The 14629-nt window shown below is 44.5% G+C and overlaps 1 protein-coding gene across 7 annotated transcripts in view; it reads left to right on the top strand.

Annotated features, from left to right (window-relative positions):
• Window positions 1-14629, top strand: part of unc5a (unc-5 netrin receptor A) — a 189345-nt gene that overhangs the window by 123240 nt on the left and 51476 nt on the right. For all 7 annotated transcript variants that reach the window (XM_035410508.1, XM_035410510.1, XM_035410512.1 and 4 more), the window contains 2 exons: window positions 9702-9845; window positions 13043-13146. In XM_035410508.1, the coding sequence (XP_035266399.1) occupies window positions 9702-9845; window positions 13043-13146 (248 nt within the window). The remainder of the gene's footprint in view (window positions 1-9701; window positions 9846-13042; window positions 13147-14629) is intronic.

Below are 14629 nucleotides of genomic sequence, written 5' to 3'. Positions count from 1 at the left end.
GACGCATATGCATATATCTATCAGTCATACCGTCCAGTGGAGTGTGGCCTCCATAAACCCCGGCTGCACTCTACTGGGAAGCGCCTCGCCCCTGTTTTTTTCCCCAAGGCCGAAATGCCATAGTCAGGCTGTGTCCCTGCATTGTACTGCATGTTGCCACTGCAGCTCAAGAAAGAAAGAACCTCAAAGTAAGAATGTCGAATAGTGATGTTTTCTTTCGTGGATCGACTATATTACCAGTGACAACAAGTGCTGAGCGGGTATTTCAGTGTGTACGGCAAAATGTCTGCTGACCCTGTCACTCGTTTAAATGACTCGAGCAGCTGTAGATTTGCCTTAAACTTCACGTCGCACATCTTTGTGCAAAGCACAGTTGAAATTATTGACCATGACCGAGAAATGCCCTTTTTTAATGTTTTGTCCTCATATTGTAAAAAAAAAAAATGCTGTAAAATTTGTCACATTTCAGGAACTAAGATTCCTGGCAGCAAGGGGGGTTTGGGCTCCATTCACATCTCAAACAATGCCAAAGAATTGCTGGAAAGATGCTGGGAAATTGGGGTTCTGGCCTGGGTAATGTAGTGCGGACTTGTGTATCATTGCAGCGTGCTTGCATAGATCAGGAGGAGTGAATTCTCTGCTCTCTCTGTGTCTGCGTATCTCTGAAATGAGTTTTTTTTTTTTTTTTTGTGGCTTGCTAGGAGTGACGCATATTTTTCCCTCAAAAGCACGAGGGTTTAACCCAGCTCCAGCGTGACCTTGTCACAGCGGTTTAAAGTCTTTTGAAAGATCAAACGCTTTTTCCAGTTTTTTGGCAACGGTAATTTGCAATCAATGTCCCTCTCCAGGCAGTCACCTTTTGTGTGTTCTAATGAGAATAGAGGGCTGTCGCAGCAAATGATAAGCTAAGAACAAACAACAAAAAATGACAGAGAGAGCTTAATAACACCCTGTGTCTGATGGAAGAGCTGAAATAGCGGATAAATTGAGTTGCAATCATTCCCGCGAACACCACGAGGCACAGAGGGACTCGCGGCGGCGGCAGTGGCGGCTTCTACGGGACGACATCGGGCCGCCCTCTCCCAGTGGGGTAATTCCATCAAACGCCACGCTGTCTGGGTTACTGTTTTAACAGAGCACGCAACCGCGTTACAGGCAGGTGCAATCAATCAAATGAAACATGCGTGCTGCGATGTTACGTATTTTTGCCATTCTCAGAAAGCGCAGTAGAGAGGGCAATACACTGCAATGCGATATAATTCCTCTGAAAGATGGTTAGTTGGAGGCAGCTAACCACTGATAATGCATTGAATGGAATGTGTAAAAATCATTAAAAAGATGACAGATGCATTTTGAATCTGCTGCGTATATGTTCAAGTAATTGCATATATGTTCAAGTAGTTATACTAGTATACGGTTACTTGAGTAAAAGTGCTACAGTTCAAATAAATCGTCAAGTGGTGTAAATACATCTCTAACCTAGTGTTCTTGTGTCAGTAATATATTAGAAAATGATTTGCGTGCGTGTGTGTGCATACAGTGAGCTCCATAATGTTTGGGACAAAGACACATTTTCTTCTTGATTTTGCTGTGTACTGCACAAATTTACATTTATAATCAGTCCTTGTTCACGCATGGTGAAAGTTAAAGATTCACATATTTTATTTAAGAGTGTTTTTATACACTATTTTTACCATGTGGAAATTAGAGAACTTTTTTATATATAGCCCCACACCCCACCCCACCCAAACATGTCAGGGCACCATAATGATTGGGACATGCTAATGTTATGTAAATGAAATTCTGAGGCTCTGCCAGGCCTGTACTGCAGCCTTCTTCAGCATATGCTTGCCGGGGGCTGGTTGCCTTGGGTTTTCTCTTCACCATAAGAAAAGCATGTCCAGTTGGATTCAGATCAGGTGAATGCTTTGGCCAGTAAATAAGTTTTTAGTTTTTGACTTTCAAAAACTCCTTTGTTGCTTTGGCAGTTTGTTTGGGATCATTGTCTTGCTGTAGGATGCAAAGTTCTGGAAGAAGATCTTGTGAACATGTAAGACAAGCATTATTGTAAAAAAGAATGTAAAACTTCCCAAGATCCAAAGCAACCCCCCCCCCCCCCCCCCCCCCCCAGCTGTGAAACATGTAGGTGGGGAGGGGGTGTTATGGTTTGGGCATCTATGGCTACTGGTTCACTTGTGTTCATTGATGATGTAACTGCTGGGAGCAGCAGTAGAATGAATCCTGAAGGGTACCAAAGCATCTTGCCTGCTGAAGTCTACCAAATGCCTCCAAATTAAATTAATTGGATTGCACTTTATGCTGCAGCAACTCAGTGATCCCAAACATGTTGCTAGAGCAAAAAAGAGTTTTTGAAAGCTAAAAAACTGGAAAATTCTTGACTGGCTAAGTTATTCACCTGATCTGAATCCAATTGAATATGCATTTCATGTGGTGAAGAGAAAGCTTAAGGCAACTAGCCCCTAATACAAGCAGGAGCTGAAGATAGCTGCAGTACAGGCCTGAAAGAGAATCACATGAGAAGATGCCCAGCACCTGGTGATGTTCATTGGTCATAGACTACAAGCAGTCATTGCATGCAAAGCATATGTGACAAAGTTTTTGTCCCAAACATTATGGAGCTCATATATATATATATCTCAGGGGCCTCAGAACTAGTCAGTTGTCATCTGCGATGATTGAACTCTTTATTTTCAAAATTATGGCAAGTCCTGCTGTCATCTGTACGGAGACTACAAATGTATTAGATTGGGTTGGTGTCATCTGGTATTTGGACTTCTTACAGTTTGCACAACATGCCGTAGAATCCTTTGGGTATTTCCAGGCAGTAAGAATAGGTCTGTGCAAAAGAAAGTCGGTAATAAATTACTGACACATTCAGCATTCGTACCTCTGTCTCATGAAGGCCAGTCACTAGCAGTGTGTCAGTTATATCCAGCTAATCGCTTTCCGTGTGGCCAATTACCACATTTACACAAATCATTATATTTAGACACCTTAAGAAAACCCTTCAAATTAACAGATGACATGCTCTGCAGAAAACAGCCAAAATGGGGGCAATCAAATTCGTGTTCAAGACATTGCTATTAAAAAGCTCTTTAAATGCATCAACAGACAGAACCATGCAGTACACTTCACATTTAATAATATAATTCTGCACAAAGGAACTGACTGCGTGTTTCAAAGAAATAGAAACAACAAAGCTCGTTGTCTTAAAGATATGTCAAGCAGTTAGTGTAAAAACCGCAGTGTTTTCATTTAACGTGAAAACAGTGGACTACTTTTATAGTAGAAATGCATTCTTCGCAGGGGTGGGAAAAGACTCACCCAATCCATCCTCATTTTAGCCCTCCCCTCCCCCCAACCCCCCCTCCGAAGTATGTTTACCAAGCATGTTATACTTCTTACTAGTGCGGTTTGAGAATGCATTTCAAGAGTGATTCTAAATTTGGATCCATTTTCTATAACTGGTACTTGCTGCAATCCATTTCCTGTATGTCAATGTCTATAAGAACATGTCTGTTAAAACTTAAATATGAGGTGAGTACAGCACATAATAATGTTTTTTTTTTTTTTGTTTTTTTTTTACATATACTCCTATCTGCTTCTCAATTAAATATCAGATCATTTAGTTGTCAGTGAAGAAAATGGAAATCATCTGGGAAAAGGTGAAAATGGACCCTTTTAACGAGCGGAAACATTATTTTCATTAGAAAGCGGGTTTCCTAATTGAGTATGGAGAAAGTTAAACCATGTCAAAAACCATTACTGATGTTGTCAGCTGTGAATTATAAAATGCTTCAAAACCATTATCATTATCGTGAACCACACTTTGCAGCTTTTTTTTTTTTGTTCCCCACTGAAGAGGTGAAAACTAAGGTTTGCCTACTCATATAAATATAAATCCTTTGCAATTTCGAAAAAAAAGATTGTTACTGTTTTAAACTTCTTTTTTGTCTTATTTTTACAGAAACAATAAAATTTAAATATTTCTTCTTGTTTAATGAAAATGATGTAATCTTGTGAAGATATCGAACAGCTGTTTAAGTAACAGTGAGTCGTTAAAGGATTTGTAGACTAAATAGCAACACCATAATCTGTAATGAGAAGCAGTTTACTGTACCGTCAGACAGGCAGGCAGAGTTCATAAAATAATCGTGTCTTTGGGCTGTTTGTGGTCTGACAGGCCTCTGAACACTAACGTTATCTGACCAACGCACTTAGGACTGACGTTCAGCGTCACGCGGAAAGCGATGGAAACATTCGGGGGAGAAAAACCGACATGACCGCGAGGACCCTGAATCGAAAATGTGCTTCAGAAATCCCCGAAGACGCGAAATCTTACATCTCGCGCGTTGTCGTAATCTTGAATCTACCCCCGATTTTTGAACAAGAAAGGTCAGAAAAGATAATATCCCATTGGCCACACTCCCGTGGTAGTTGAACACTCCCCATAAATGTTTATCCTGAGAAATGTAATTTTCCAGCTGCCACTGGATTTCTTATTAGTTTGTAAAAAATGAACCAGATTCTACGCGAGGTAGTGTGATGAGGAAAACAAAAAGCCCGGCACGCACCAAGCTTTCATTACATGCCCTGGCAGGACGTATTCACTCACACTGTGCATGTCACAGCCTAACAACCGCGGTGACAACAATAACAGCAGTAATCTTTGTTGTTGCTATGATTATTAAGACTACCGTTCTTATGAAATATGTTTTGGGCTATATTCTTATTTAAACTAGCACTGCATTGTGTGGTTGACAGTGTTTAGTTTGCCAAGACAAAATGTCGACCTTGAAATCATGGACCTGGGTTAGATACTCACATAGGCTTGCAAGAGGGACAGCCTTCTGTTCTCATTAGAACACACAAAAGGTGACTGCCTGGAGAGGGACATTGATTGCAAATTAATTGTTGCCAAAAAAACTGGAAAAAGCGTTTGATCTTTCAAAAGTCTTTAAACCACTATGACATGGTCACGGTGAAGCTGGGTTTCACCCTCATCACTATTAAGGATTGAATTAATGATTAGTTATTGGATTTAAAAAATATATATTATTGCAATTTTTTTTAAAAGGATGAATAAAGCAGACTACTGAATATATTCCAGTTCTGTGGTCAGAACAAAGGGCACTGGTGTAAAATAAAGGTAGGTTTTGCAGTGATGTCAGAAGTGTTTTCTTTTCTAAACAAACAGTTAGTGATGTGTGGAACAGCTTTCCAAGGCTCAAAGTGGCTACGGAGCCCCTTGGTGTGTTCAAAATCAGGTTTCACACAGATTTGGATGCATTCTGGAGCACTCTTGCCCTTGGAGGAATGTAGGGTCTGCTGGTTTTCATTGTTGCTCAGCATTTAATTGATCAATTAAAGCAGTTAATTGTACAGATAACTGACTGCATCTGGCTTTTGGGTCTGAATTGGTTCTCTGGTCTTAAGGTGAAAACAAAAAAACAGCAACCGCCCTGCAGCTGTAGGTCCCCAGGGGCTAAATCGAGTACCGCTGTTCTCGACAGCTGATAAAATGAGCCTGTTTGAGCTGAAATGCCTGTTCTCATCACAGGTTTTATATTTCTTGATGGACGAAGTAAGCTCAATCTCTCCTTATAGTACATTTATTTTGCTTGTCCTGGAGGATTTTTTTTTCCAGTAACATCGGGTTAAGAAAGACAATTTATTATTTAAATGCATGAAATGAAAGTACTGGTGTAGCTGTTGCACCTGAACCCCCCTCCACACACACACACACACATGCGCGCACACACACACACACACTCACACATTCTCTCCCCGGTGCGCGGCGTGTTGCGGTGGATAATTGCGGCGTGTTCGGCTCGTGGCTTCCTGCAGATAATTAGCCTGCTTCCGGCGAGCCGTGCCTGGTCGCCTGGAGGCTGACAGGGAAGGCATCTCCATGACAGCAAGGCCGCGAGGCTCCACAGCCTCCTCAGTCTCCACTCTGAAGGTGGAAAGAAAAGCACATTCGGAGACCTCTTACTCTCCCGGGGGGGCGGGGGGGTGCATTCGTAAAACACGCCAAAATCGCTTAACACGCCCTTATTACCGCCAACACCTCTCTGCCCCGCGGCGTCAGCGCACGTAGCACTGCGGACCAGGATATGGTGAAAAATAAAAAATAAAATTCAGATAAAGTTGAAGCCCAATTAGCTGTTAACCCATTAAGGCCTGATGCAACATTTGCGTGTATATCCCTTTGCCGGGAGCGACGTTTGCCTGCTTCTCCCTTTAGGGCCGGATGCGACGTGAGCGCGTTTTAGATGCTGTCATCGTTTTCAAAACACGTGACCGATGAAATGCATCGTGATTCGCTGAAATACACGTTGGGAAGGCGAAATGCATTATTCATTATTCGCCTTAGGTCTAAATGGGTTTAAGTCAGTGGAGAATGTGTGGGACTGCAGTCAGGTCAGTTAGGCTCAATGATTGCGATTCTAGACGGCTAAGCCATGTCTGCTGTAGCATCATGTTGTCAAAGACACCCGGGCGATCATTGTATTCTGAAGATGCAGCATACATCCGCAGTCCTGGTAACTGGTGCCGAAATAGCACCCCCCCCCCAAAAAAAAAATGCTTGGTTAAACTTACCTTTTTCTCAGTGCAGGATTCTAACATGGCGATCAGTGGTTGATTACATTTGAATGTGAAGTGATTTATATTTAATGTTTGCCTTTATTAGCCCCCATTGCGCATTGCACGTGAATATGTATAGGTGGAGGATTTTGCTGTAAGCTTGAGTTTAAGACATTTGCTGGTGGGTAGAGGAGGAATCATCTAGTAAACTGCCTCCCTAACTCTGCAGTCAGCCACATGGTTGTCATACATAACACCAGACTATAATTAGCCAAAGCTATTCATTAGCAAAAAATAATACTGTTTACTTTAATCATATTTTTGCCAAAGGTTTTATGAAACAAATCATCAGTCCTGTTGCAAGTACAATGTACTGTGTCTTGTATACACGCAATTTGAGGTATCAAGCAGCATACTGCATGCATGCGTGAGTGCATGTGTGCATGCGCGTGTGTGCATGCAGCATGTGTATAATGGAACACCAGCATTTACCTTGACCTCAGTCTACTGGAATCTAATATTGAAAGTGGATTGTTATACAGTGTATGACCTTTGCATGTGTAGCTTAATTCAACTATTATGGTTCTTACACATTATTGAAAATATTACATTCCTAGGAAGATGAATCCTCTGTGTTTGGCCTTGTAGCCATTATCCTGGAGTAAGGAGCCTTCATTCTTCTGTTCTGCCTTGTGTACACACACCTTGCAAAGCATGTTGGGAAGGGTTGTTGTGGCTGCTAGGGCATGTTTGTCAAGATTGAAATGAATGTGCCAGCCTTCTATGCCCATAAAATTTATTTGAAAGATTAGAAAAAATTTAAAGCACTATAGAAATAGTTCCTGTAAATGCTCCTGCATGAATAAATAAATAATTAATTTTATTAAAAGAGAAAAATGCATTTAGAATTGTGGACTGTAGGAATTATATATATCCAGTACTCTGACTAAAAACATTGCATGCGATATTGAAATGCATTGTCATTGTAACAGGAATTTTTTTGTGAAACTCTCTTTTTTCCATACTTAGTTCGGAGTTTTAAATTTGCTTGAGTCCTTCTCCTGACCAAATTCCATCTGTTAAAATATCAGTTATCCGCGTCATACTGTCTGTTTTTATATGTGTGCATGAAGCCTGGCTATAGTCACAGATCATTCTGTTTGCTGCCTACCTAGCTCGCTAGCTGACTGCCAGTACTGAACTTATTTGGCTGCTGTGGCGTGCCAGACATACAGTACAAACATGGCATTTTTCATTGTTCCAGAACGGAGCACACATTACCGTTTCAGCTCATTTGGAGCTCCCACAGTTTTAATAGGCTGTTATGGGGATACGATTATTTATTCTGCTAGCCAGGCAACATGAAAGTACACAGAAACATGTGCATCTGTCTGCCTGGCCGTGCTGCTGATTGTGCGTAATTGCACTCGCTGTGGCCTTATCCCAGCTGTTAAGAGAGATGTTTTGTGATTATGTTTTATGTTTTTTGTGTGTGTTTGTGTGAGAGAGAGAGAGAGAGCGAGAGAGTTTTTATTAAGTTCTTCAGCCTGAGATGTCCCAGAAGTTTGTGAAAAATATGGAAAATTGCGTCTGTGTTTCTTCACTCAATAACGTCTGTGTGTCCAGCTGCCCTTAGCAGTGTCCTTTAATCTGTATAATGTAACAATGACCTCTTAATGTGTTCAGTGAATATAATGGTAATATAATGGTAAGGGAACTGGACTTGTAATGCAAAACACAAAGGTTGCGGGTTTGATTCCTGGCTGGAACGTTGCCCATTGCGCCCTTGAGCAAAGGTACTTAGCCGGAATTTCTTCAGTTGAAATACCCAACTGTGTAAAGGGATTGTGTATAAAAATGTAATCTGTGTAAGTCAGTGTGGAAAAGCCATCTGCTAAGTGATGAAATGTGAATGTATATATTTGTATAAAGTAAAGTGCAGCTGCAACGCTTCAAAAGGGATTTAAAATCTGAAACCTGATTATGAGTTTCTTAACCATTTTCGCCTTTGTTTATTTGAAAGAAAAGTTCACAAATGCTCGCGTAATTTGACAGGGAAAGCATGTCAGTTTGCGAGTTGTTTTATTTATTTTCCTATTTGTTTTGTTTCCTGCCATTTGGGAAAGGCTGTTCCAGAGCACTTAAACCCATAAATAAGTTAAAATCTGCAGAACACACACTAATATAATTCGCGCACAAAGCCAGCCTTGCCTGACGTATTTAAATCAAAGTTTTTTTGGCAGGTTCACAAATTGAAATCCAGTCAGTCGTCGGGGCTCCGACAGACTGCGGAGTCTGGGATTCTCTCCCAGAGTGATTTAATTGGCACTTTTGTTAGCAGGGTATTGGAACTGCAACAGAGTCACCGCAGTCGTTCCTGTAACTGACACGTTTCCACGGCAATGCTGCCGAGAATCCCGCGCGCTGTCAGGTGACGGCGAGCGCGCCGACTGGAAAGATGCAGCGGGGGTCTTTGTCTGCGAACGGCAATTGATTATCCGAAAAACGCGACCCTTCCTCCGATGCGTAGAGGTGACTTTGCTTGCGGGCTAAACGGGGAAACAGTCCATCTCGAGCCGCACGCCATTTCGGTTCCCCAGTCTCCGAAACATACAGCCCATGCCGTGCCGTCTCCTCGCAGACGATAAACCTCGTTATTTTACTGTGAGCCATTTTACCTGAGGAGCGAGCGATCCATAGCGGGAGGCGAACGGCAGAATGTTAAGCCGCTGTTGTCCTTTTGGGTCCGTGTTGGGCACTCCGTGACAGCACACTTATCAATCAGAAAAGGCTCTTTTGACAGGAGCTCTTGAGCTCTGTGGGAAATTGAAATGCCCTCTGCATAAGGCTGAAGTTAAACGATGGCAGCAAACACTCACAGCGGGAAAATAAGTGCGTTCGGGGTGCCCTGTTTTTTTAAACCAAGCAGAGTGTGACCTGCTTCTCTGGTGCCAATGCCCGTTGTCCTGTTTTCTTTAATGAACTGATGCCTATCTGGTTAGAACGGTGAAACATGGTGCTTTATGTACCTGACATCTCTCTCTCTCTCTCTCTTTCTCGCACTCCCCCCCCCCCCCCCCCCCGTTTCACAGGACTGCCAGTGATGCAGGTAAAAATCGACATCTCTCGACAGCAGGTGGAGAAGGTGTTTGGGCTGGAGGATTATTGGTGCCAGTGCGTGGCCTGGAGCACTACGGGAACCCAGAAGAGCCAAAAGGCATATGTGCGGATAGCCTGTGAGTACCCCCACGGCCTCAGTTCCGCTTTAAGTCCTGTCCTGTCATCCTCTCTGATTTGATGACCGTGAAACACGTCAAAATAGAGCGAAGGAAAAAAACTCTGTCCATCAGCCCTTGACCTGTGCCATTACAGCTATGTAGAGCTACTCTCTAAAAAACAATTTAGTGAGTGTAGGTTTTGTGCGCTGAGGGAAGTGGGCAGTCTGTTAACCCGGGACACATCTGTTCCCTCAAATCTTCACATTTCTTTCCGTTGAAGAGGAGTTTGACTTTTACTGGAGTGATTTTTGTCGGGCTGTGTGGGAGCCTAACTTGGCAGGGACGGGCGGGGGGGTGGGTGCTGTGGACAGGGTAGGGGAGGCATGTTTTGGCTTAAACCCCGAAGGAGCGCCGCATAAGGGTGCATTTGCATTGAGCTTTAGGGCAAGGGGGGCAGGGAAGAAACAGCCTTCTGCACACACTCACAGCGAAGTGCTTCTCACAAACAAAATGGCTGCAATATAAATGCAGATGGCTCAAGGTGTGAAAAGCTCAAAGTGCCACATTCACCGCCAGCTGGGCGAAGAGTGGGACAGGGGGGCGCGAGGACATGATGTTTGGGAGCAGAAGAGGACACTGTACACACTGCATTGCTCCATGTGATGCCCGCACCTCATCATACAAGGGAGGAGGCACTCCAGTTGGCAGGAATGTCCTCACATCGCCGCACGCTAGCGCCCCCTCTGGTCAGCTGCTCCAGAGGAGAGCATGGTTTAGTTTTTGCTCTCCCTGCTTGACATGGAACAGCTGCAGCTGACAGGATGGACCTGCGATTGCAGACGCATGTACCAAGTGGATTCAGTTCTAAATAATAAAGAGAGATCATGTATTTGTGTTTTACTTAGAGATATGAGCACGTGTTGCGATCAGACCAACTGAGGCTGAGAGAGCAAGCTGAAATAAAGCTGAGTTTCCCTGGGTGTATTTTAATTATCAGAAGAGAGGGAGGGCTGTATAGCTGGAATCTAAGGAGCCCTGCAAAGGAGGAGATCAGTGAGAGGGAAAGGATGTGGTCAGGCTACGTCCGCCCTGAGAAAAGTAATGAAAGTAACGTGGGATAAAAACAGATTTGCGATTTATGACCCTGCAGTGGCCGTAAATCTGCCCGGCAAACACAGAGAGACATCCTCTGCCGTAACCCGGGATACATTATTAAAGGCTGGCATTTATAGGCCGGCTTTGTGCTTTACGGCGCTCCCTCTATTAATCCACTCGTAAATACACATTATTTTAAAGAGAAGAACGGAAATATATTTAAATATATATCTCTCTCTCTCTCTCTTTCTCTCTCTCTCTCACACACACACACACACACACACACACCATGCACATACACACCCATACACACTCACCACACCCACACACACACATACACACACACACACAAAGTGCTCTCTGTACCCCTCTGTGAGTGTGTATATGTACTCTATGTGTGTGAGACTGCTTTATGTATGTATTAGGGTGTGTGTCTGTGCACGTGTGTGTACATATGTACATAAGTATGTGAGTGTGTGTGAGTGTGTGTGTGTGTGGTTGTGTATGTGCATGTGTGCGCCTGCTCGCGTGACTGAGAGCGCACCTGTGCTGTACAGTGCGTGTGTGTATGTGTGTGAATGTGTCTGTGTGCGTGTGTGTGTGTGCGGTTCCCACAGTGTCATGAAGATGTGAGATTTGAGGACACCCGAATAATCCTTGAACCTTCCAGGAGCATTACGTCCTCTGTCCCTCGCAGCCCCATTATATCCACTTTAATTAATTTAAATGTCAAGGAGCGCTCGGCTCTCGTTAAGGTTCCTGTGACCGTGATCGCTCTGGATGGGCCCAGCATCTGTTTTTGGGATTAAATTTAGCGGCAGCAGCGTCTCTGCATGGCGTCTGGAACTGCGTCAGGTCCAGGGAGCATTTTCACTCCGCTTTGGGGGGGAACCAATCCATTTCGCTCGCTGCAGATATTCATGCCTCTCCTATTTGCTCGCGTTTAGACGCGAGCAAAGTCAACAACACAAAGAGGCTATTGATGTGGCCCATAGCCTCGCCATTAATCCTGCCTTCTCTGCTATGCCTACAAAGAGGATGGTGAAGGTCATCTTTTTATCCTGTTTCATTCTCTAATGCTTCTCGTTTTTCGCCCTCGCTCTGGAATTCAGATCCCCGATCTGATACCGCGAAGCATGTTAACAAACGAAAACTTGCCGGGCTACCAGCGACAACATTTTGTTTGTTCTTCTATGCAACAAATTTGTCTGCTCAGTAAAAGTGAAACAATTTGTTTGCTCTTTCAGAGTGTGTGCTCAGGCAAAGGGCATAGCACAGGGGTCTGGCGAGGGTGGGCTTGTTAATCGCTGTTGGTGTGTGAAGTAAAAAAACAATTTATCAGCTTCTGAGAACCAGGCGGTCACAGGTACTCCACCGCATTGCTCTCCGTCACGTGGAAACAGAAAGGACACGCGAGCACGGTGCATGCGATTGTGGAATGTTGATGTGGGATATGCGCCGTGAGTGGGTGCCTAGCGATGCCTGACCGCACGCACCCGGGTTCACTCTGTCGCGGTCCCCTGAACCGCCAGATGTGCGGCACCGCGCGGAGCGGACGGGATCAGCGCAGTCAGCCTGAAGCACCGCGTGGCCCCGCCCTCCCGTTTGTGGGCACAGACTTCCCCCTGGAGCTGAGGGAGAGCGTAAACAGATAGAGCTCACGATGAAGACCCTTTTTACCCCAAAAATGTCAGATAGGGAAGACTAGGTAGAATGTTAGTTAGACGATGTTTTGACAGTGAAGAGCAATGGCGCTTAGAGATTACACGAGACAACCAGTGAGCAGACACAAACATGCACAGACACCCACACGCATAGACAGGTACACAGGTTTACACACTCATGCACACACACAGGCTCACAGGCACACACACACACGCATACAGACATGCACACACATAGATGGGCACACACACTCACACAGGCACGCATCACACACACATGCTGTAGACACCAACACACAGACTCCCACACGTGCATGCACGCACACACAAGCATAAACATACACACTCACACACTATCCAGAGCCGAGAGAAGAGCCAAACACCTTGAATACAGGAGCATTATTGCATGCAGAGACACCCGCCCTGTTAATAAGTATGACGTCTGTTTGCATGCAGATCTGCGGAAGAATTTTGAAGAGGAGCCACTGGGCAAGGAAGTAGCGCTGGACCAGGAGGTTCTACTGAGGTGCCATCCCCCTGAAGGCGTGCCAACAGCGGAGGTGAGGGGGTGAGGGGGGGCGGGGGGGGGTGAGGGGGGCAGGGCATCCAGAATGATTACGTCACTGATCGTTCTGCACAGACCCGCCCTTTTGTCCGCTGCTGATTTACCGTGGCGTTTGCCGGCGGTGACATCCGCACGCTGTGATTTTATTGTGGCCTGAGAGATGGAGCGGAATTGGATTTGGAGATTTCACTCATGATTTGGCAGCTCTTGAGTGGCATCAATAATTCATGCGTGTTTGCAGTTCTGCTGTGCAGAGACCGCTCCGGCCAGCTGTTTCTGTGCATCCGGCACGGCCATCATTGCAGACTAAACACAGCATGGTTCCTGGTCATCGGCGCAGACTTAACCCCAGAATAGCTCCTGATCGTTAGCACAGACTTAACCCCAGAATAGCTCCTGATCGTTAGCACAGACTTAACCCCAGAATAGCTCCTGATCACCTGTGAAGATTTATCCCCAGCATGGTTTCTGATCACTACCAAAGACTCAGAACCAACATGGCTTCTGATCGTTAGCACAGACTTAACCCCAGAATAGCGCCTGATCACCAGTGAAGATTTATCCCCAGCATGGCTCCTGATCATTAGCACAGGCTTAACCCCAGAATAGCTCCTTATCACCTGTGAAGATTTATCCCCAGCATGGTTTCTGATCATTACCAAAGACTCAGAACCAACATGGCTTCTGATCATTAGCACAGACTTAACCCAGCATGGCTCCTGATCATTAGCACAGACTTAACCCAGCATGGCTCCTGATCATTAGAACAAACTTAACCCCAGCATGGCTCCTGATCTTCAGTGCAGACTTAACCCAGCATGGCTTCTGATCATTAGCACTGACTTAACCCCAACATGGCTCGTGATCATTACCACAGACTCAACCCCAACATGGATTCTGATCATTAGCACTGACTTAACCCCAGCATGCCTCGTGATCATTACCACAGACTCAACCCCAACATGGATTCTGATCATTAGCACTGACTTAACCCCAGCATGGCTCGTGATCATTACCACAGATTCAACCCCAGCACGGCTCCTGATCTTCAGCACAAACTTAACCCCAGCATGTCTCTTGATCATTAGTGCACACTTAGTGAACACCAGCATGGCTCCCAATCACAGATTGGACATACTGTTTTTTATTTAAACTAGTGAAATCTGCACAGGGGACACTTTTCATAAGACCTGATTTGTTCAGCATGTAGTTATAAAACTTTCTTTACTATTTTCAGTTTTCAGAAATTTCTTTTCCTTTAACTGAACCTGTCTGGGCTCTCCTTGCACCCATATGTTTTATTCGGTTTCAAACCTGCAAAACTAATGGAAAGTTGGAGGAGAAGTTTAAACTTTCACCGCTTTGGCTCCCCAGTGGTGGAGTGAACTTCATGCCTGCATGGGCTTTGTAGTTTCTTTTTAGTTCATGTAATTTTGTAAATGCACATCTCCTTAAGCAGCACAATGGATGCTTTCCTG

This window comes from Anguilla anguilla, chromosome 3 (assembly GCF_013347855.1).
Source record: "Anguilla anguilla isolate fAngAng1 chromosome 3, fAngAng1.pri, whole genome shotgun sequence".
Classification (NCBI taxonomy): Eukaryota; Metazoa; Chordata; class Actinopteri; order Anguilliformes; family Anguillidae; genus Anguilla; species Anguilla anguilla.
Note: the sequence above shows the minus strand (reverse complement) of the source record. Positions and strands in the feature narration are given on the sequence as shown.